The sequence below is a fragment of the Bufo gargarizans genome, chromosome 1, assembly GCF_014858855.1.
Source record: "Bufo gargarizans isolate SCDJY-AF-19 chromosome 1, ASM1485885v1, whole genome shotgun sequence".
Classification (NCBI taxonomy): domain Eukaryota; kingdom Metazoa; phylum Chordata; class Amphibia; order Anura; family Bufonidae; genus Bufo; species Bufo gargarizans.
In genome coordinates, this window is record NC_058080.1 from 452204928 (window position 1) to 452226928 (window position 22001).

Consider the following 22001-nt stretch of genomic DNA (forward strand, 5'->3'; position numbering starts at 1 on the left):
CTTATTAAAAGGATCTGAGAAGAAGAGTTCTGCTGTCAGGATGCCCAGCGATCGGCTGTAATCTGTGGAGGAACCCAGCAGCAAATGTTTCAATTTCCTAGTAGTGCCACCGCTGGTCCGCACTATGTGAGAGTGCCCTGACTCTCCCACCATGGCACATCAGGTGGGGCTGGTAGAAAGGACAGGTGTGTTGGATTTCAACATGCCTAATGTTTTTGTTCTCAAATGAGATTAGTTAGTAAAAGATTTGTCTGACAGTGGCTCATTCCTCTCTCTGTTTAGGACAAATGCACACGGGCCATGAGAAGAGTTGGTGACAGAGGTGTTTGACACTGGCTTATTCCCCTCTCTCTGTTTAGGATACGTGCATCCTGGGCCGTGATATTAGTTTGTAATAGGGGTGAGCAAATCAAGCTTCAGATCCAAGATCCGAAGTTGATTCGTTCCTAAACGGTTTAATGCTGTACGCAGACCTGTCTCTGTACAGCATTAAAATGTATGTGCTGTGGTGGGGCAAAATTCGTTAAAGGGGTTGTCCAGGTTCAGAGCTGAACCGGACATATCCCCTTCATCACCCAGGCAGCCCCTCTGAGAATATTTTATGCTCCTATGCTCTCCTTTGCCCTGCGCTGAATCACCTTTTCTGCAGATCCTGTGACATGACGGGTCTCTGCTAGGCGGGAGATTGCGCTCATCTCAGATGGGTTTTTGAGGAGGAGAATAAGAAAAAATATATTTTTAACCAAAAGGTGTGCTTTTTGTGGGTTTTGAAGTAATGGTGATCTGTGCATGACACTACTATGGGGGATCTGTGGAGGGCACTGTTATGGGGGTAGATTTGTTTTGTGGGTGGCACTGTTATGGGGGGGATCTGAGGGGGGCACTGTTAGGCCTCTTTCACATGGGCGTTGCGGGAAAAGGTGCGGGTGCGTTGCGGGAACACGCGCGATTTTTCTGTGCGAGTGCAAAACATTGTAATGCGGTTTACATTCGCGTGAGAAAAATCGTGCATGTTTGGTACCCAAACCCGAACTTCTTCACAGAAGTTCGGGTCTGGGATCGGTGTTCTGTAGATTGTATTATTTTCCCTTATAACATGGTTATAAGGGGATATAATAGCATTCTGAATACAGAATGCATAGTAAAATAGCGCTGGAGGGGTTAAAAAAAATAAAAAAAAATTTAACTCGCCTTAATCTCCTTCTGTCTCCATCTTAGCTGTGTGCAGTAACAGGACCTGTGGTGACGTCAGTCCGGTCATCACATGATCCATCACATGATCCATCACATGATCTTTTACCATGGTGATGGTTCATGTGATGACCGGAGTGACGTCACCACAGGTCCTGTTACTGCACACAGCAAAGATGAAGACAGAAGGAGATGCCGGCTGTGCGAACAAGTGGATTAAGGTGAGTTAAATTATGAAAAAAAATAAAAATAAAATGTATCCCCTCCAGCGCTATATTACTATGCATTCTGTATTCAGAATGCTATTATTTTCCCTTATAACCATGTTATAAGGGAAAATAATAATGATCGGGTCTCCATCCCGATCGTCTCCTAGCAACCGTGCGTGAAAATCGCACCGCATCCGCACTTGCTTGCCGATGCTTGCGATTTTCACGCAACCCCATTCATTTCTATGGGGCTTGCGTTACGTGAAAAACGCTGAATATAGAGCATGCTGCGATTTTCACGCAACGCACAAGTGGTGCGTGAAAATCACCGCTCATGTGAACAGCCCCATAGAAATGAATGGGTCGGGATTCAGTGTGGGTGCAATGCGTTCAACTCATGCATCGCATCCGCGCGGAATACTCACCCGTGTGAAAGTGGCCTCATGGTTCTACTAGGCGGAGTCTGCCCTGTTTATCTAAAAAGAAATGCAGGTAAGTTAAAGCCATATACTAAAATCTGCAATTCCCTTCTCAGTAGTGGAGGAGACTGCTGCTATTACATGTAGCGATCTCCTCCACAGCATGGGGAGGAGCAATCATTATACAATCGCTCGTCCTCATACTGTCTAGTTATTTGCTGGCAGCAGATCGTGATTAGACAGCAAGATCTGCTACCAGCAAATTGTGATCTTACAGCATACTGAAAGATCACGATTGCCCAATGAACGAGTGTTTGCTCTTTCATCGGCTAATTGGCAGCAGTATTACACTGCCAGATGATCGTTAATACGAATGCACGTTACCGATCATCTGTCAGAAAATCTGCCAGTGTAATACAGGCTTAAGGAGCATAATAGTTGAATAAAAAGACATTTCTGGGAGCGACAGAATGATGGCACTGCTATAGAACTGCTACCATTTTTAATATATTTATTATGACATGTGGGTTCTCCTTACATCTCAGGTTTAAAATATAAGGGTATATGGGCAATTTAGGTCCACCTATGTCCCCCCTGGAACCTCTTTAGGACTATTAATAGTGCCTCCTTATTTTTCATGCAGAGATATATGGGTATTTTGCCCTCTTCCAAGATGGCACTGGCTGCACTTCCGGTAAAGCTTACGTTGTAACTGATGTGTCCGCCGGCTGGCGCGGCAGCATGCGCAGGAATGGGCGGAGACACCCGCGACTCATATTCACGTGAGATTGGCTTGGATATTGCTATTCCGAGGGCTTTCTCGCGAGTCTTGCTATAGCAATGACTGAGGCTCTATATTATATTATAATGAGCACCGGGTACAGGTGATCTAACTTACGGTAGGGTGGGATTTTAGACGCAACAGGGTATATAAGGCTTGATATTGGATCAGATAAACATGCCCCCAGAAGAAGCGCGGCGAAACGTACGTTGGGGTTTTTTCCTTTTCCCGTCTAGCTCTGCAATCGGTATGTTTAGACTGACACTGAGAAGAGCTACTAAACTGGTACATCGATTGCAGGATAAAACTTACCAGGAAAGATTAAAGGACCTTAACATGTATAGCTTGGAAGAAAGACGAGACAGAGGGGATATGATGGAAACGTTTAAATACATAAAGGGAATCAACAAGGTAAAAGAGGAGAGAATATTTAAAAGAAGAAAAACTGCTACAAGAGGACATAGTTTTAAATTAGAGGGGCAAAGTTTTAAAAGTAATATCAGGAAGTATTACTTTACTGAGAGAGTAGTGGATGCATGGAATAGCCTTCCTGCAGAAGTGGTAGCTGCAAATACAGTGGAGGAGTTTAAGCATGCATGGGATAGGCATAAGGCCATCCTTCATATAAGAGGGCCAGAGACTATCCATAATATTCAGTATATTGGGCAGACTAGATGGGCCAAATGGTTCTTATCTGCCGACACATTCTATGTTTCTATGTTGTTCGTGCATCTGCCATAGTATTTAGGTTTACTGTTACCGTGTGTATCATCTGTTTTCAGGCAGATCATCTGTGTGTGTGTGTGTGTGTGTGTGTGTGTGTGTGTGTGTGTCGGGGGGGGGGAGTTAAAGGGATTTTTCAGGACTCAGTTTGTGGCAACAAATGCAACTTAATTACACATAACACCGCTGTAGGAGTCAGTTTGTAATATACTTACCATTCCGAACTTGGTGTATAGGGCTCTCAGGGTAATGTGTTGCTCTACTTCTAAAAATCAAGCTTCCTCCGACATCACATGCTTTACTGGGTTTTTAGCTTGGGCTATGGACAGGACATCAGTTTAACTGTGGACAGGGCCAGAACTATTCCTCTCCGCAGGTGGATTCAGGAGTTTGTGCATGCGCGAGGGAGAGGAATTGTGCCGATGCTCGTTCATTGGGTGATCACTGACACCTTTATCTGGGGCAATTGTCAGAAACAAGAGATTTTACAAATGCTCATAATTGACCTAATGATCGGTCTGTGTAAAAGAACTGTCTTAAAAGGCATCTGTCAGATTTGTACCTATGATGCTGGCTGACCTGTTACATGTGTGCTTGGCAGCTGAAGGCATCTGTGTTGGTCCCATGTTTATATGTGCCTGCATTGCTGGGAAAAATATGTTTCAATATATGCAAATTAGGTTCTAGGAGCAACAGGGGCGTTTCCCTTACACCTAAAGATTCAAGGCATTTATAATGAGGGAAATATTTGAAGGCAATTTTGCTTGAGCCTGAGTTGGAGATCTTTATGCCACATTTATAAAATATTGCATGTTTGATAAATTTGTCTTATCCTTTCCTACTCCACCCTCCTACTGGAGTGAGATTGCAACTTTTTAAAAATGTCTCGGGGATAAATCTGGAGTGAAACTCACTGGAGTGAGTGGTGTAAACATGCAAAAAGTTGCAAAATGTTTGCGCAAGTGAGCTCCTGAAAAGTCACAAAAGGCATGATAAATCAGGGCCATGCTGTTTATTAGTATTCTTCTATAGCTAATGTGTCTGTTAGGAAGCACATTAGAAGCTGTGTAATACATTCAGACACATGTTCGTTAGTGTTGATCGAGCACCATAGTGCTCGGGGGCTCGGCCCGAACATCCAAGTATAATGGAAGTCAAAGGGAGAACCCGAGCATTAAACCAGGTACCCCCTGCTCTGAATCGGGCAGGGTGCCTGGTTCATAGGAAAAGGTCAGAAATTGATGGAAACACCACCGAGAACAGCATGGGGAGGATGTCTGGATGCATCTTGGACTCCCAGGATGCTACTGGGAACGGTGTTGTCCAAGTAGTACGCCACTTTTACAGACTGACAATAATACGCAGAAAACCGAAGATAAAATCGATTTTAGATGACAAATTGTTAGGAAACATTCTTTTCTGTATATTTACTTGTATATAAAGTGCAAGTGCTGCCAAAAATTACAAGGAAGAGGCACTCCGATACAACCTGTATATCACATAGAGGAGGGCCTCATTCACATTGTGGTACAATTGTTCATGTAGTAGGACTCCTACACTCATAAAGCCTATGCACTAAGTGAAAGGGCTGCCAAAAATTACAAGGAACCGGCACTACAATACACCCTTTATTACACATAAAGGAGGGCATCATACACAGCCTTGAAAAATTATGATTGATGGCCTTCTGATGACCCTCAAAAACATTTGGAGCAAGGGCCTGCTGATCTGACCATCTAAAACATTATGGGTGAGGGCTGCCGGTTTAGTGACTCTAGATAACCTGGGGAAGATCGCAGGCCCCCGTGACTATGACTATCCATTCGTATGTCTGGCCTATTAACTTTCAATGTTATTGTCAGCGCAAGCCATGGTGACTATGGGTAACAGGGAATTAGAGTTCGATTCCGGAGAGGGAGCCTGAGAAACAGCTATGACTACCACATCCAAGCAAGGCAGCATGTGATCAAATTATCTATTAGGTATAATTAGGTGAGGGCCTGCAGGTGATCTGACCCTGTAAAATATTTTGGGTGCAGGCCTGCTGGTGAGCTGACCCTGTTAAAGATTGTAGGTGAAGGCCTGCTAGTGAGCTGACCCTGTAAAAAAATATCCGAGGGCTTGCTGGTAAGCTGACCCTGTAAAAGATTTTAGGTGCGGGCCTGCTGGTGAGCTGACCCTCTAAAACATTATATGCGAGGGCCTTAATGTGAGCTGACCCGGTAAAAGATTTTAGGTGCGGGCCTGCTGGTGAGCTGACCCTGTAAAGGATTTTAGGTGCAGGCCTCCTGGTGAGCTGACCCTGGAAAAGATTTTAGGTGCGGGCCTGCTGGTGAGCTGACCCTCTAAAAGGTTGTAGGTGAGGGCCTGCAGGTGAGCTGACCCTCTAAAACATTATATGCGAGGGCCTTCAGGTGAGCTGACCTTGTAAAAGATTGTAGGTGAAGGCCTGCTAGTGAGCTGACCCTGTAAAACATATGCAATACCTGCTGGTGAGCTGACCATCTAAGAAATTATATGCGAGGGCCTGCTGGTGAGCTGACCCTCTAAAAAATTATATGCGAGGGCCTGTTGGTGAGCTGACCCTGTAAAACATTGTAGGTGAGGGCCTGCTAGTGAGCTGACCCTGTAAAAAAATTTATGCAAGGGACTGCTAGTGAGCTGACCCTGTAAAACATTAAATGCAAGGGCCTGCTGGTGAGCTGACCCTCCAAAAAATTATATGCGAGGGACTGCTGGTGAGCTGACCCTTTAAAAAATTATATGCGAGGGCCTGCAGCTGAGCTGACCCTGTAAAACATTACATGTGACGAATAAGCATGTGTTGATATGATGGAAGAGGAGAAGGAGGATGAGAAAAGGAAGATTCAACCATATACCCTTGTTTGTGGTGGAAGGGGTGCATGGGAATACAGTGTATTCAGTACATTATAAACAACACATTTAAAGTGCCTTGATGTTCATCAGCTTTCCTCTGGTGGAGTTGAGAAGTCATGGTCAATCCAGGCCTTGTTCATTTTTATAACAGTCAACCTGTCAGCATTTTCAGTTGACAGGCGGATACGCTTATCTGTTATAATGCCACCAGCAGCACTAAATACACGCTCAGACTAAACGCTGGCGGCAGGGCAGGCCAGCACCTCCAAGGTGTAATTCCCCAGTTCGTGCCACATGTAGTTGGACACCCAGTAGTTGTAAGGCACTGAGGGATCATTGAGGACGCTGACACAGTCTGCTATGTACCATCTTCCAAAACTTTTACCTCCTTGTGACACTAGGCCACGCATCAGGGTGGGCGTGTTGGCGGGGGTGTCATGAAACTGCCCCAGGCTTTGGAGAGTGTTGTTTTGACTCTGTTAGAACAGATGTGTATTACCCTAGTCTCCCCTCCTCAGTTGCCCAAGGAACTACAGACTCTGCCACCAGCGTTGTCAGATGGAGATTTTTTTAGCAATTTTTTAACATGGATTTTCTGGTATTGCACCGTTTTGTTCCTCCTCTCCACCAGAGGAATGAGAGATGAGAAGTTCTCTTTGTAGCGGGGGTCGAGAAGAGTGAACAACCAGTAATCTGTGTTGTCTAAAATGCATATAACGCACGTGTCGCGGGAAAGGCAGCCTAACATGAAGTCAGGCAAGACTTCGCTGTTGTCATCAGGGGGATCACTCTCAATCTCCTCATCCTCTTCCTCCTCTTCTGCGCACCCACGCTAAACAGATGGAATTAAACTTCAATGGGCACTACCCTCTGTAGTGGAGGCAACCGACTCCTCCTCCTCCTCCTCTTCATAGTCCAATTTGCGCTTAGAAGATGAACTGAGGGTGGTCTTGCTATCACCCTGTGTAATGTCTTCCCCCATTTCCACCTCTTCCACATTTAAACCGTCGTCCTTAATTGTGAGCAATGAGCGTTTGAGTAGACACAGAAGTGGGATGGTTACGCTGATAATAGCGTTATCGCCGCTCACCATCTGTGTTGATTCCTCAAAGTTTCTTAAAACCTCACAGAGGTCAGACATCCATGCCCACTCCTTGCTTGTGAATAGCGGACGCTGACTGGAAAGGCGACGACCATGTTGCTGCTGGTATTCCACTACTGCCCTCTGCTGCTCACAAAGCCTGGCCAACATGTGGAATGTGGAGTTCCAGCGCGTTCTCACGTCGCACAACAGCCGGTGAGCTGGCTTTCAAGCGCTGCTGCAGCGTTGACAGACTGGCTGGAAACTTATTTGTATAAAAATCTTCCTATTACACTCCCTACACTGTCTATTCCTTCCTATGCACAGCTCTCCCTAACACTGAGCAATTTAGCGCAGGTTGCGCTACAAACATATATTGCTGCTGTCACACACAATAGTCCTTACTTATTTTTATACCAAAAAAATATTCAATTACACTCCCTACACTCTCTGTCCCTTTTTATGCTTAGCTCTCCCTGACTACAAATGAGCCGAACATGCGTCATCGGGTGCTATATAGCACCTGATGAAGCGTTCCGGCCAGCCAATTACTGTAATGTCAGTAGCCAACATGGCTATTGGCATTACAGTGAGGGCAGTACTTACCTGCATGTTTATTGGCTGCTACGCAGCCAAGAAACGTGCGGGGAGGAGGCTTGAGCAAGGCGCTCGAGCACATGCGGTACTCGGCCGAGTACCGCCATGTGTCGAGCATCGAGATGCTCTAACCGAACAGGTGTTCGGTCGAGCATGCTCTATCATCACTTATGCTCGTCTTTATTTGCGTGCACAGACAGGGGTGGACTGGGACCTTAACGTGGCCCATGTTGAAGGCAGGTCCAAATTGACACAAGGCAGGGCCAACACAAGTAGGTGGAGCCAGAAATACCATATCTCGGCACAAAAAAACACACCAGCAGAGCCAAATACTTTAGTGCAGGGATGCTCAACCTGCGGCCCTCCAGCTGTTGTAAAACTACAACTACACAATAAACTGCCTCGGTAGCATCAAAATAATGCCCCACTGGCACAAAATACCTCCTAATATGCTTCCCTTCTGTGGTGTCCAGTGTCAGCTGCCACATTCTGTCGTCCTACTCCAGTTGCCTTAGGATGGCAAAAAAGCTGAATTCAGGAATCTGGGGGCATCTGTAGTCGCTGGACAGGTACATAACTACTTGATGTCCTTAGTGGTAACTCTGGGAGAGACAGATCATTACTTACCTGGTTGGCAGTCATAATGAGGGCTAAGGCGGCCCACCGGGAAATTTCCCTGTAGAGTCTATGACCAATCTGAATTTGGATTATATTTACTAATGAAAATTATCACAAATTTTCATGGACATTCCATGCACCACAATTACAAAGTCTTTTTGCACCACAGTTGTGAGGTATGGGGAATGGGACTGGGCATGAATTGGGACATTGAACCCCAAAACTGCAACCAATTTTGGCACAAAGTAAGCCAAAAGATAGGTGGTCAGTCTGGCGAACCTTTAGCCTGCTCCTTGAGAAGCTCCACTTGCAAGATCTCACCTTGCAGCCCTATCGTATGGGCTGTATAGGCAAATCCAACTGTCGTTTTCTTTTGTTTGTTTTTTGCAAAAATCTTAAGCTGAAACTTTGATTTTTGTCACAGAATGGCCCTGCAAATGGATTACACCCATTGTAATTTAATGGAGCTAATCCGCAGCTTTTCAATATGGAATTCGCAACAAGAATGTACATTCTGTGGAAATTAAAACCTACAACAACTTGTTCATTGTTCCTGTTTTTTTCCCTGGAGAATGAGATTGGGGTATAAAATGCCCCTTTCACTTGCATTACTGATGGAATAGCAGCAGGTTCCACCAGGATTTATGACTGCTCTTCATGTTGAGGACATGAAGGGATCAATGTGCTACACATTCACATTATACATGTGTCTAGATTCATGGTCGAAGGCTGGCTTCACATAAGTGCTTTGAACTGTAGATAGGGGATAACTTTTGCCTACCGGAATAACCCTCTAAGGGCTTATGCACAAGAACATATTTTGTTTCTGTGTTCGTTCCGTTTTCTTTGCGGACCATATGCAGAACCATTCACTTCACAAAATAACGGAATGACTGCGTGTGCATTCTCTTTCCGTATGTCCACAAGTCCGTTTCACAAAAAAATAGAAAATGTCCTATTATTGTCCACATTACAGACAAGGATAGGATTGTTCTATTGGGGCCGGCTGTTCCGTTCCGCAAAATATGGAATGCACACAAACATCATCTGTATTTTTTGCAGATCCGTGTTTTGTGGACCGCAACATACATACGGTCGTGTGCATGAGCCCTAAGGAGCAAAGAGGGGGAGAGTGTGTATTAAAGTAGGGACTGTCCCTGTAAATGAGGGACACTTGGGATGTATTTACATCTAACACTGGACCGTTACGGCCCCACATGTAACACTACCTAGTGGTCTAGACTAGGATTGTGAAGCAGTGCTCGCACCTTCTGCTAGGCACTAACTTACTTCCTGTGATTGTAACTCGCATGTCAACCCCCACATCCAAGGATGAGTTGAATATATTCTGACAAACAGAATCTCCTGTGATCTCACAAGGAAACACCTGAAGTCTCAACACCACTTGCTGTGAGGATGTTTGCAGACCTTGTACACGTATGTACAGTGTATTTTTGGAAGAAAACAATTGTGTTTTTAAGGAAAGATGTAGAAGTGATTCCGAATGATGTCCCAGGAGATCGCCCTGTTTGGTTGTGCAGTAACATGAAGTTGTCTTGAAGTAAACCAGTTGATGAACTTGTGCATATATATAGATGTTATACACATAGAGATATGAAATGCCAAATGTAAGCTTGAATATCACACTTGTTTCACTAATGTCCACATTCAGATATAAAATGTATAATAATGTCCTGTGTGAACTGTAGCTATAACTTAAAAAATAAAACAATTAACTCTTCCAATCTTTTTAATTCCCTGTGCCGGTTTCTATAAGCAGAAATTTCTCCCTGCTTGCCGAGTGTGCAGACTTTCCCTGGTGTGCCCGGAGCCAGTCACACGTCTCCTTTGCTGCTTGAGTAGGTGTCACACGTACGGTAATTAAAATGGACTGGTGGCCTTTATTGCAGTTGTGTCTTCACTCAACATATAGGTTGAGATTTATTAAAACTGGCTTAGCTGCTCATAGCAACAAATCAGATTTATCCTGTCATTTTCCCAAGAACTTCTGAAAAAGGAAAGGTGGAATTTGATTGGTTGCCATGGGCAACCGGTTTTGATACATTTCTCCATGGAATATTTCTGGACAAATGTGTTTTATAGATATAAAACAAAAAATATTGAAAATAACAATTGGAGGGCACTCAAATATCTGGAAATCACAAAGGGCTTCAATCTATTATGGTAAAAAAAAAAAATCTATTCTTTTATTGTAAAAAAAACTAATTGTACATAAAACTTATAGTGCCTATAAACTCACATATGGAAAGGTAAGTGTCATGGCAAAGTACTTATTCGCGTAGTATCTGTCATAACATGATTATACAGTTGCTCCAATTTAAGATCCGATAAGGAGTAGTGATCAACACATATAATATAGTCTGGAATGAGATAATGCAGTAACTCCATTACTATATTGTGTGGATCAATGGTCTGCAGCAGTTGCTGAATACATTAAAATAGAATAAAATTGCAAGAGAATAGGGTAAAAAATATAAGGTTATAAGGTAATAGGGTAAAAAATATAAAAATGCAGCAGTGTTCCTTTTTTAAAATTGTACTTCAATAGGCAATGTTCCAAGTAGAGAAATATATTCTGGACAAGGGGTACAGGTATCAGGTGGGAGTATAATCCTTCTCACTTAAAGGCTACTTTCACACTGCCGTTTCTGGGTCTGCCTGTGAGATCCGTTTCAAGGCTCTCACAAGTGGCCCAAAACGGATCAATTTAGCCCCAATGCATTCTGAATGGATAAGTATCGGTTCAGAATGCATCAGTATGGCTCCGTTCCACCTCCATTCCGCTCTGGAGGCGGACACCAAAACACAGCTTCCAGCGTTTTGATGTCCGCCTGACGATGCAGAGCCAAACGTATCCGTCCTGACTTACAATGTAAGTCAATGGGGACGGATCCGTTTTCACTGACACAATATTGGTGCAATTGAAAACGGATCCGCCTTCCATTGACTTTCAGTGTAAGTCAAAACGGATCAGTTTGCATTATCATAAACAAAAAAAACTAATTTTTTTTATTTTTTTTGTTCATGGTAATGCAAACGGATACAAGCGTTTGCATTAGAGGTGCGGATCCGTCTGTGCAGATACCAGACCCCTAAGGTGTGAAAGTAGACACCGTAAATTGTCATATGTATAATCATGTTATGATACTACACGAATAAGTACTTTGCCATGACACCTTTTTCCATATGTGAGTTTATAGGCCCTATAAGTCTTACGTCCAATTTGCTTGTTTTTTACTATTAAAGAATTGTTTTTTTTTACCATAATAGATTGAAGCCCCTTGTGATTTCCAGAATTGCCCTCCAATTCTCCTTTTCTATATTGAGGTATTGTATCTGGGCGTAGGGTGTTGCCCTAGGAGAGAGCACCACTCCGGGTGTTACAGATGCTCCCAATGTTAGGGTTCATACACATGACCGTTGCTCTGCCGGTCCGTGCATTGGGGACCACAATTTGTAGTTCCCAATGCATGGGAACCATCTGTGTAGATTCCTCAGACGGATACAGACAAATTCAACTTGCAGAACATTTTTTTGCGGTGCAGAGGCACGGAAAGAAGACCCACGGAAGCACTCCGTAGTGCTTGTTCCGCACTGCACCTACCGGATTGCGGACCCATTCAAGTGCAACAGCTGTGTGCATGAGCCCTTAATTACTGCTTGAGAGTATCTGGTCAATGGCAGTGAGGAGTGCTTCGGCAGAACCATGGGCATCAGCCAACCAGGAAATTTCCCTGTAGGGTGTATGGCCACAGTGAAAAAAAACTGAGAATCGCCCACCAGGCATATCCTAGCAGCCATCAGTGAAAAACAGACCGCACGTGAATGGCGTCTGTGTGCTGTCAGTCGTTTTTATTGGCCCATTAACTAGAATAGGCCAGTCCTGCATGAAAGATGTATGAATATAGAACATGCTGCCATTTCCTCTAATGCACCAACGATATGAATTGGTCCACTGACTTCAGTCCTGGTGCTGTCCGTTCTACACTCACAAAAAACGTATATGTTTAATGAATGCCTTGGACAAATGTCATACAGTGGCATCCATCGCCATATAATTCCATTGTAAAAGAAAATACTACATAAAAAAAAACATAATATATATATAATCTATATATATATTTTAATTTCAATTTAGCTATGTTACAGATAATACAAACGGATCCGTTCTGGGCGGAAGCGTTTGTGCAGATCCATGATGAATCCGCACCAAACGCGAGTGTGAAAGTAGCCTTAGGAAGGTATGCTGATAACATTCTTGTTATTCTCATATCTCCCTCAAACATTTCCCCTACTGCAAGTACAAGCGTGCCATGAAGGTTGCAGATTTATGTTCCAGTGCTATAAATGTTGAAAGCCAAAAAGATTTTTAAAATTAATATAACATTTTTATTATAGAGTATTTGATGAATTTATTTTCTCCACATTACTGTAAATTAATTGAAGCTTTAATTTTCTTTATTTATTTTTTTGTCTGGTGTAAATGCATTTTATGGGTGTAATGTTGTACATGGACCGATAATGGGGCAACATGACGCTTCTCTCTAATGTACAATTGTAGAAACTGCATTAAAATAGATGACTGCAATATTCTGAGGCGTCATGCACTTGGCTGTGTCCAAAAAATGGGTTTTGAAAATACATATATGTGCATTTCCTATTGTTATCACCTGGCCAATAGAAATCACTATTCTGGTCAGCAATACGGACAAGATACCATATTTTTCGCCCTATAAGATGCATCGGCCCATAAGAAGCACCTAGGTTTTTGAGGAGGAAAAAAATATTTTGAACCAAAAAGTGTGCTTTTGGTGGGCTTTGAACTATTGGTAGCCTGTGAATGAGACTATTATGGGGGTCTGTAGATGGCACTGTTATGGGAGTCTGTGGCTGACACTGTTATGGGGGCGTCTGTGGATGGCATGACACTGCTATGGGGAGATCTGTGGATGACAGATAAATAGCATCTTATGCTATTTGACATCCACAGATCCCCCCCATAACCGTGTCAGCCACTGTGAATGACCCCCCCAATGCAGGGGGTGGGGGCTGGCATCTACACTAGTTTTAAATGGCAGCAGGGGCCCAGTGCAGTCATTGTATTCTATTGCACCGGGCCCCGCTCACTGAACTAATGGTATCTACTGTAGCTGCAGACAGGCAATGTTTAACTATAAATATGTTCTATCCAGCAGCCTGTACTTACGATCATAGAGGCAGGGGCGGGCACTGGCAGCATAACTTCCTACGTCACATGCCTGCGCCGCTTGCTTCATTCATAAAGTGGGCAGAGCAGGCACGTGACATAGGAAGTTACGCTGCCAGTGCCCGCCCGCCCTGCCTCCAGCCTGCTATGAACGTAAGTACAGGCTGTTGGATAAAAGATATCTATAGTTAAACATTGCCTGCCTGCAGTTACAGTAGATACCATTAGTACAGTGAGCAGGGCCTGGTGCAATAGAATACAGTGACTGCACCGGGCCCCGCTGCCATTACAAAACTAAAGGCTGGCCCCCAGCCCCTCCTCCCTCCTCGTTGATACACATGCCGGCCGCGCTGTGCAGCTTGCGGTCGGCAGTGTATCAGTGTATCAGTGTAAAAATGGCAGCCTTCGCCCCATAAGACGCACTGCCATTCTCCTCCCACTTTCGCAGGGAAAAAGTGCGTCTTATAGGGCAAAAAATACGGTAATTTGTGGAACCGAAAAACAGATATACAAAAACCATTGATGCGTGCATGGTCCCATTGAGATGAATAGGTCAGTGTGCCATATACAAAAGATGTGAATAATACACAAATGAAAAATACAGTCACGTGCATGAAGCCTAAGGATATGTTCACACTAGGCTTCATGAATAGAGTATGCCTATGTGCTGGGAAATGCTCCTGGCACATATGACAAATGGGCTCATAAACCAGTATAGACCCAATGAATAAGGATATTCTTTTTTATGTATAGAAAAGCTTAGGACTGTTTTACACCAGCAGATTATCTGACCAATCAGACCAATAGTTGGTGTGTATAACAAAAGATCTGTGTGTGTAATTGGTCAGATAATCTGTTGGTATAATACAGGCCTTAAAGAGGACCTTTCACCAGGAAAAAGTATGTAAACTGACTATACCGACGTGTAGAGCGGCGCCCAGGGATCCCCCTGGACTTACTGTTATCCTCGGGCGCAGCTCCGTTCTCCGGTTATAGCCTCCGGTATGTTCCTAGTTAGACTCCACCCAGGGGAACCTGCCGCGGTCTCTTTCTCCTATGCTGTAGCGCTGGCCAATCGCAGCTATGAGCTGAGCGCTGCGATTGGCCAGCCCTACAGCATAGGAGAAAGAGACGCCGGCAGGTTCCCCTGGGTGGAGCCTAAGTTCCCCCGGGTGGAGCCTAAGTAGGAACATACCGGAGGCTATAACCGGAGAACGGAGCGGCGCCCGGGGATAACAGTAAGTGCAGGGGGATCCCTGGGCGCCGCTCTACACGTCGGTATAGTCAGTTTACATACTTTTTCCTGGTGAAAGGTCCTCTTTAATCTATTCTCTTTCTTTATGAAGTTGCCCACTGCAAAAAAAGATCTATGTATTCCACTGGATTGTATACACTGCATATATCGGAGCCCAAAATAGTGACACATTAAGAAATGTAGTGGTTACAGTATTTACTTTGGAATGTAGCCCATAGATAAGAATACCTATAATGGCGAACACTAAAGGTCCCTTCACACAGGGCGATTGTCAGAAAGGAAGCATTTCTTACCAACAATTTGCTGATCACTAGCGGAGGAGACCAGTGCATTTACATGCAGTGATCTCCTCCAGAGTACGGGGAGGATTGATCGCTAATGTCATCGCTCTTCCCCATACAGACTTGTTGTTTCCCAGCAGTGTTTGCACAGCGTGATCTGCCACTGGGAAACAAGGATTTTTAGTGCTGCACAAATGATCCAATTACCCGATGAATGTGCATTTACACTGCTAGATCATCGCTAACGAGCATTACTATGAACACTCGTTAGCGATGATCTGTTCAATTCTCGGCCTTTGTAAAGAGCCCTTAAGGGCCCTTTCACACTTGCGTTGTCCGGATCCGGCGTGTACTCCACTTGCCGGAATTACACGCCGGATCCGGAAAAACGCAAGTGTACTGAAAGCATTTGAAGACGGAGCCGTCTTCAAAATGCTTTCAGTGTTACTATGGCACCCAGGACGCTATTAAAGTCCTGGTTGCCATAGTAGTAGTGGGGAGCGGGGAAGCAGTATACTTACCGTCCGTGCGGCTCCCGGGCTCTCCAGAATGACGTCAGAGCGCCCCGTGCGCATGGATGACGTGTCCCATGTGATCACGTGATCCATGCACTTGGGGCGCCCTGACGTCACTCTGGAGCCGCACGGACGGTAAGTATGCTGCTCCCCCGCTCCCCACTACACTTTACCATGGCTGCCAGGACTTTAGCGTCCCGGCAGCCATGGTAACCACTCTAAAAAAGCTAAACGTCGGATCCGGCAATGCGCCAAAACGACGTTTAGCTTAAGGCCGGATCCGGATCAATGCCTTTCAATGGGTATTCATTCCGGATCCGGCCTTGCGGCAAGTCTTCAGGATTTTTGGCCGGAGCAAAAAGTGCAGCATGCTGCGGTATTTTCTCCGGCCAAAAAACGTTCCGTTGAACTGAAGACATCCTGATGCATCCTGAACGGATTTCTCTCCATTCAGAATGCATTAGGATAATCCTGATCAGGATTCTTCCAGCATAGAACCCCGACGACGGAACTCTGTGCCGGATCCGGGAAACGCAAGTGTGAAAGGGCCCTAAAACCTGTATTACACAGGCCAATTGAGCAATCAGTTGTCAGGAGAGAAGCTTTCCCTCCCGCAATTGCCTGCTAGCTAACAGAGGAGAGTTCTGCTATTACATGCAGTGATCTCCTCCGCAGCATGGGCAGGAACAATTTTTATGCCATCGCTCGTCTTCATGATGTCTAGTGGTTTGCTGGCTGTGGATTGTAATTAGACAACACGATCTGCCTCCAGCAAACGATGATTTTTAAGCATGCTCGTTCATGGGGCAATCGGCAGCAGCTAACGATTATCTGCCGAAAAGTCGGCAGGTGTAATACTGCCTTAAAGGGGTATTTCCATCTCAGACAGTGGGGGCATATTGCTAGGATATGCCCCCACTGTCTGATAGATGCAGGTCCCTAGACCGAGAACGGAACAGGGAAGGTGGTGGTCGGAGGACCCCAGGTTTTCCAGGGTCCGGCCACCGCCAAGCGATCCCCCCCCCATAGAAGTGAATGGGAGCGCACCATACTTGCGTGGCCACCACTCCCATTCACTTCTGTGGGACCGACGGAAATAGCCAAGCCAGCGGTTGGCTAGTTTTGGCGGCCCTGTAGAAATTAATGGAGGGCGGCTGCGCATGCACAGTGTGCCCTCCACAACTTTCAGGGATCCGTTCTCGGTGTAGGTGTGGGTCCAAGAGGTGGGACCTGCACATGTCACACAATGGGGGCATATCCTAGTGATATGCCCTCATTGTCTGAGATGGGAATACTCCTTTAAGTATGAGCAGGTACTGTAAAAATATGAATTTCTACTACATTTTGTAGCCATTTGATGTAGTATAAATTTGTTGTAGTATAAATTTAGTATGCATTTTTTTCATGGATGAAATTCCAAATATGCTAGTTTTTTTCTTGTCTTGTTTTTTTCATTTATGCAGAACAGTGTTAGTGCTGTTCTGGGATGAATTGTGTTGGCACTCCTGTATAACATTCTGAGATCTTCTTCATCGCTCGACCTGTAAAATGAACTTTTCCTCTTTTCTTCCGAATGGTGGTATATTCATATGATTTTAGTTTGCTGTAATAATCTGAAAATTTATTATACAGAATAGAAATGGGCATCCCATTTAAAATGATCCCAAAAGCTATGCATAAGAAAGCAAAAATCCGGCCAAGGGGGGTTTCTGGGTAGGTGTCTCCATATCCTACTGTAGAGATGCTGACCTGTGAAGACAAAACAAATGTTTTTTTATAGTCATCAAAGGGAATGCATTGTCACGAAATGACAGATAGTTTATTTGTAAAACATATCTTTTGGCCATAGGTTCAAAAAAGGAAACCTGAGGCAACATGATTTGAAATTGTTCTGGTTGTGCTGTATAGAGAGCTGCTGGTTTTCCATTTCCTTGCAACATTCTGATGTCTTTCACACTGTTTCTTATCAGGTAAAGGCCCTTTTGGGCTGAGGATCTGGCAATTGTCGTGGATGAGCATATGAACACTTGTTCCTGATAACTGGGTACAGGTGCCATTGAAGAAAAAGATGTTACAGCAGCATCTCCAACGATCTCCCTTATTGTGGCATTTCAAAGCATATGTGCAAATAGACAATGCAACATTTCGGCTATCCTCAGCCTTTGTCACGCATACAATTTACATCCATTGGTTCCACATATAAATAGTAAAATACTTATACCGCCCCTAACAATCCACTCCAATCATCAGTGTGTGGGTAGATACCTATTCCCCAAGCAAAGACATCCCATTGGGCAGAAATCCCAATGCTTGCTTTGCACAGTAGATGATCGCACCTGAGTTCTTACCTCCAAGGAATAATCATGTCGCAATACATTCCAGCTGCATGTTGGCGTCCATCAAGCGATACTGCGCATGTCTGACTGCAAAGCATCCTGTGTGTGCATGGCAACATCGCGCACACGTCTAGCATCGCGGGAATCAGCGAGATCTCGTTCGCAATCACATGTTTAAATCTCTGCATTACTAGAGGTCATCATGGTCACCTGACCCATGTGTTGCGAACAGCGCGTTCCTCCCACTTGCCTGACATCACGCCGCATCATGTTGCCAAGGACACAACACTCACTAGTTAATAGTGCAATCAGATCCCTCAAAAATAGGGTAAAAAGAGGTAAAAAGAACGCACAATCCATATAGTAATAACAGCTGGTGCGACTCTTGTGGTACACTGTGGTGTGATCAGCTGCTATAGTTGGTTTTCACTTAGTACAGTAAGTGAAAACCAACACGATGTAAATCTCAGGGGGCAATCACAGTAATACGCATTAAAATCATTTTTTACATGTACATACAAAATCATATAAAATCTATACATGTGTATAAAGAGGAGTACTCTAATCGATCCCTGCAGCATTGAACTCGATTAGAGTACTCCTCTTTATACACATGTATAGATTTTATATGATTTTGTATGTACATGTAACAAATGATTTTAATGCGTATTACTGTGTGCAAGCACAGCCACTGCTAATGGATTGGACAGGGTGGTCATAACCATGGTAAACTGTGTATAATGCGATGGAAAAATATATCCAGACAACAAAGGAGGCAATATGGACAATATCAATACATTATTAAGTGGCTTATATTTCGAGATGAGCAAATTTTTAAAAATTCGATTTGGCCGGTTCGCCTAATTTTTTTAGAAAAATTTCCTTCGATCCGAATTTATTCGAGATTTGCTTTAAAAAAAACGCCTATTTCTGAGCTGCAGAGAGCCTTTATAGGCATGTAAAACACTGTGCCTTGCAGTAACACGCATAGGGAGTCTGCTGTGGTAGTGAAATAGTACTATGAGTCCGAATGACATGCAGATGACAGGCGTCGCTTTTAGAATCACTGCACACTTCACTTATTTTGGCAGTCTCGGGGACAAAACTGACCAAATAACTCAAGTGTGAACTCAGCCTTACAGGTCAATGTTAGCGCCAAGAAGAAGTGCACACCTTTTACACCCTCGTCGGCTGATTCCACATAGATGTCTACAGAACCTGTTCTATTAAACGCGTATACAAGTAGAGCCCCCCCTGACAGAGTGGAAAGGGTATCAGCAGTAAGTTTGTGATCCGTGAGAACAATAACCCCTCAAAAACGGATTGTATCTGTGGAGCATACGCTTTCAGTCGGTCAGCATTTGGTCAGTAATCCATCAGTATTGCTAATGCCCAAAAAATAGGAGTGGATCTAAAACCGAGATGACACGTGAATGGAATGTTTGCATGTCTTCTGTGTTTTGTACTCCTGCTTTTGGCTACCAAATCATAAGCCAATTCTGATGGGACCATACAGGCCTTACAGCTGCTACACAGACAGGATCCGTTGTGGTCTAATTTTTCCTTCCTTCTGACAGATCAGAAGAAGTGTCAAATAAATGATGATGTCAGCCAGGCCGAAAGCCAAAATAGTGGACCAGTCATGAAGTGGGGAAGGCCGGAACAGCATGAGAAGTCCACAGAGTGGAGCTATGACATAGTGGTGAGGTGGAAGCAGCATGAGGAGACCACAGAGTGGCCCAATGACAGAATCTGTAGGTGGCAGCAGCAGCAGCATAAGGAGAAGGCCACCGAGTGGCACAATGACTGAGTCTGGAGGTGGCAGCAGCATGAGTAGGACACAGAGTGGCACAATGACCGAGTCTGGAGGTGACAGCAGCATGAGTAGGCCACAGAGTGGCACAATCACAGAGTCTGGAGGTTGCAGCAGCAGCATCAGGAGGAGGCCACAGAGTGGTACAATGACAGAGTCTGGAGGTGGCAGCATAGAAACATAGAATGTGTCGGCAGATAAGAACCATTTGGCCCATCTAGTCTGCCCAATATACTGAATACTATGAATAGCCCCTGGCCCTATCTTATATGAAGGGTGGCCTTATGCCTATCCCATGCATGCTTAAACTCCTTTACTGTATTTGCAGCTACCACTTGTGCAGGAAGGCTATTCCATGCATCCACTACTCTCTCAGTAAAGTAATACTTCCTGATATTACTTTTAAACCTTTGCCCCTCTAATTTAAAACTATGTCCTCCTGTAGTATTTTTTTTTCTTTTAAATATTCTCTCCTCTTTTACCTTGTTGATTCCCTTTATGTATTTAAAAGTTTCTATCATATCCCCTCTGTCTCGTCTTTCTTCCAAGCTATACATGTTAAGGTCCTTTAATCTTCCCTGGTAAGTTTTGTCCTGCAATCCATGTACTAGTAGCTCTTCTCTAAACTCTCTCCAAAGTATCAATATCCTTCTGGAGATATGGTCTCCACTACTGAGCACAATACTCCAAATGAGGTCTCACTAGTGCTCTGTAGAGTGGCATGAGCATCTCCCTCTGGAAGCCACAGCGTGGCACAATGGAGGTGGCAGCAGCATCAGCAACATCAAGGGGAGACCACAGAGCAGCACAATGACAGAGTCTGGAGGTGGCAGCAGAATCAGGAGGCCACATAGTGGCACTATGACAGAGTGTGGAGGTAGCAGCAGCATTAGGAAGCCACAGAATGGCACAATGACAGAGTGTCGAGCGACTAAGATACTTCTGGGGGAACCTGCCTGACATGAACAGGCCTCTAGTAGCTACAGACAATGAGAAGACAAAGTGTCAAGATACCGTTGAGCCCGGAAGAGTCGTGAAGTTCATCAAGATACGTCACTAAAGATTTTACCGCATATAACCGCAGCAGTGACCGAAGAATAAATTAGTTTTTTGACCGAAATACTTCAGTAAAGATTTTACCACATTTTACTACTGAACGCTGAATACAATTAGTTTTTTCACTGAAATAAGTCACAAAAGATTTTACTGCATATAACTGCATCGCTGAACGCGGAATAAAATTAGTTTTTCCACCAAAATTAGTCACAAAAGATTTTAGCGCATATAACGGAGCATGGAGATGGAGAGGGTCTTCGGATTCCTCCCGCACTAGAAATGAACCACTGTTCCTGACAGCAGCTCCTGGGAAGGTCATGGAGTGTCCCGGTCATCCAGCATCTATTTGCTCCGCTGAGGATTATTTTGAAAGTGTGCAGAAGCCTCACGGAGGTGGCAGACATCATGGAGATTTTACCGCATATAACTACAGCGCTGAACGCTGATTACAATTAGTTTTTTGACCGCAATACGTCAACAAAGATTTTACTACATATAACTGCAGCGCTGAACGCAGATTACAATTTGTTTTTCAACCAAAATACATCAATAAAGATATTACCATCTATATGCACAGCGCTGAATATAGATTTGTTTTTCAACCGAAATAAGTCACAAAAGATTTTACCGCATATAACAGAGCACGGAGATGGAGACGGTCTTCGGATTCCACCCGGACTATACGGACAGTCTTAGAAATGAACCACTGCTCCCGACACCAGCTCCTGGGAAGGTCATGGAGCGTCCCGGTCATCCGGCATCTATTTGCTCGGCTGAAGGATTATTTTGAAAGCTTGTAGAAGCCACACGGGGACCCCACACTGCAGATTTATCATGGAGAAATCATGGAGATTTTACTGCATATAACTACAGCGCTGAACGCTGATTACAGTTAGTTTTTCCACCTAAATAAATCACAAAAGATTTTACTGCATATTACTACAGCGCTGAACGCTAAATAAGATTTGTTTTTCCACCGAAATACATTACAAAAGATTTTACCACATACAACCGCAGCGCTG

The 22001-nt window shown here is 44.3% G+C and overlaps 1 protein-coding gene across 1 annotated transcript in view; it reads right to left on the minus strand.

The window, feature by feature from the left end:
- Positions 1-17244: 17244 nt before the first annotated feature.
- Positions 17245-22001, minus strand: part of KCNV2 (potassium voltage-gated channel modifier subfamily V member 2) — a 49641-nt gene continuing 44884 nt past the window's right edge. The window contains exon 2 of the mRNA XM_044280050.1: positions 17245-17523. Within this exon, the coding sequence (XP_044135985.1) occupies positions 17245-17523 (279 nt within the window). The remainder of the gene's footprint in view (positions 17524-22001) is intronic.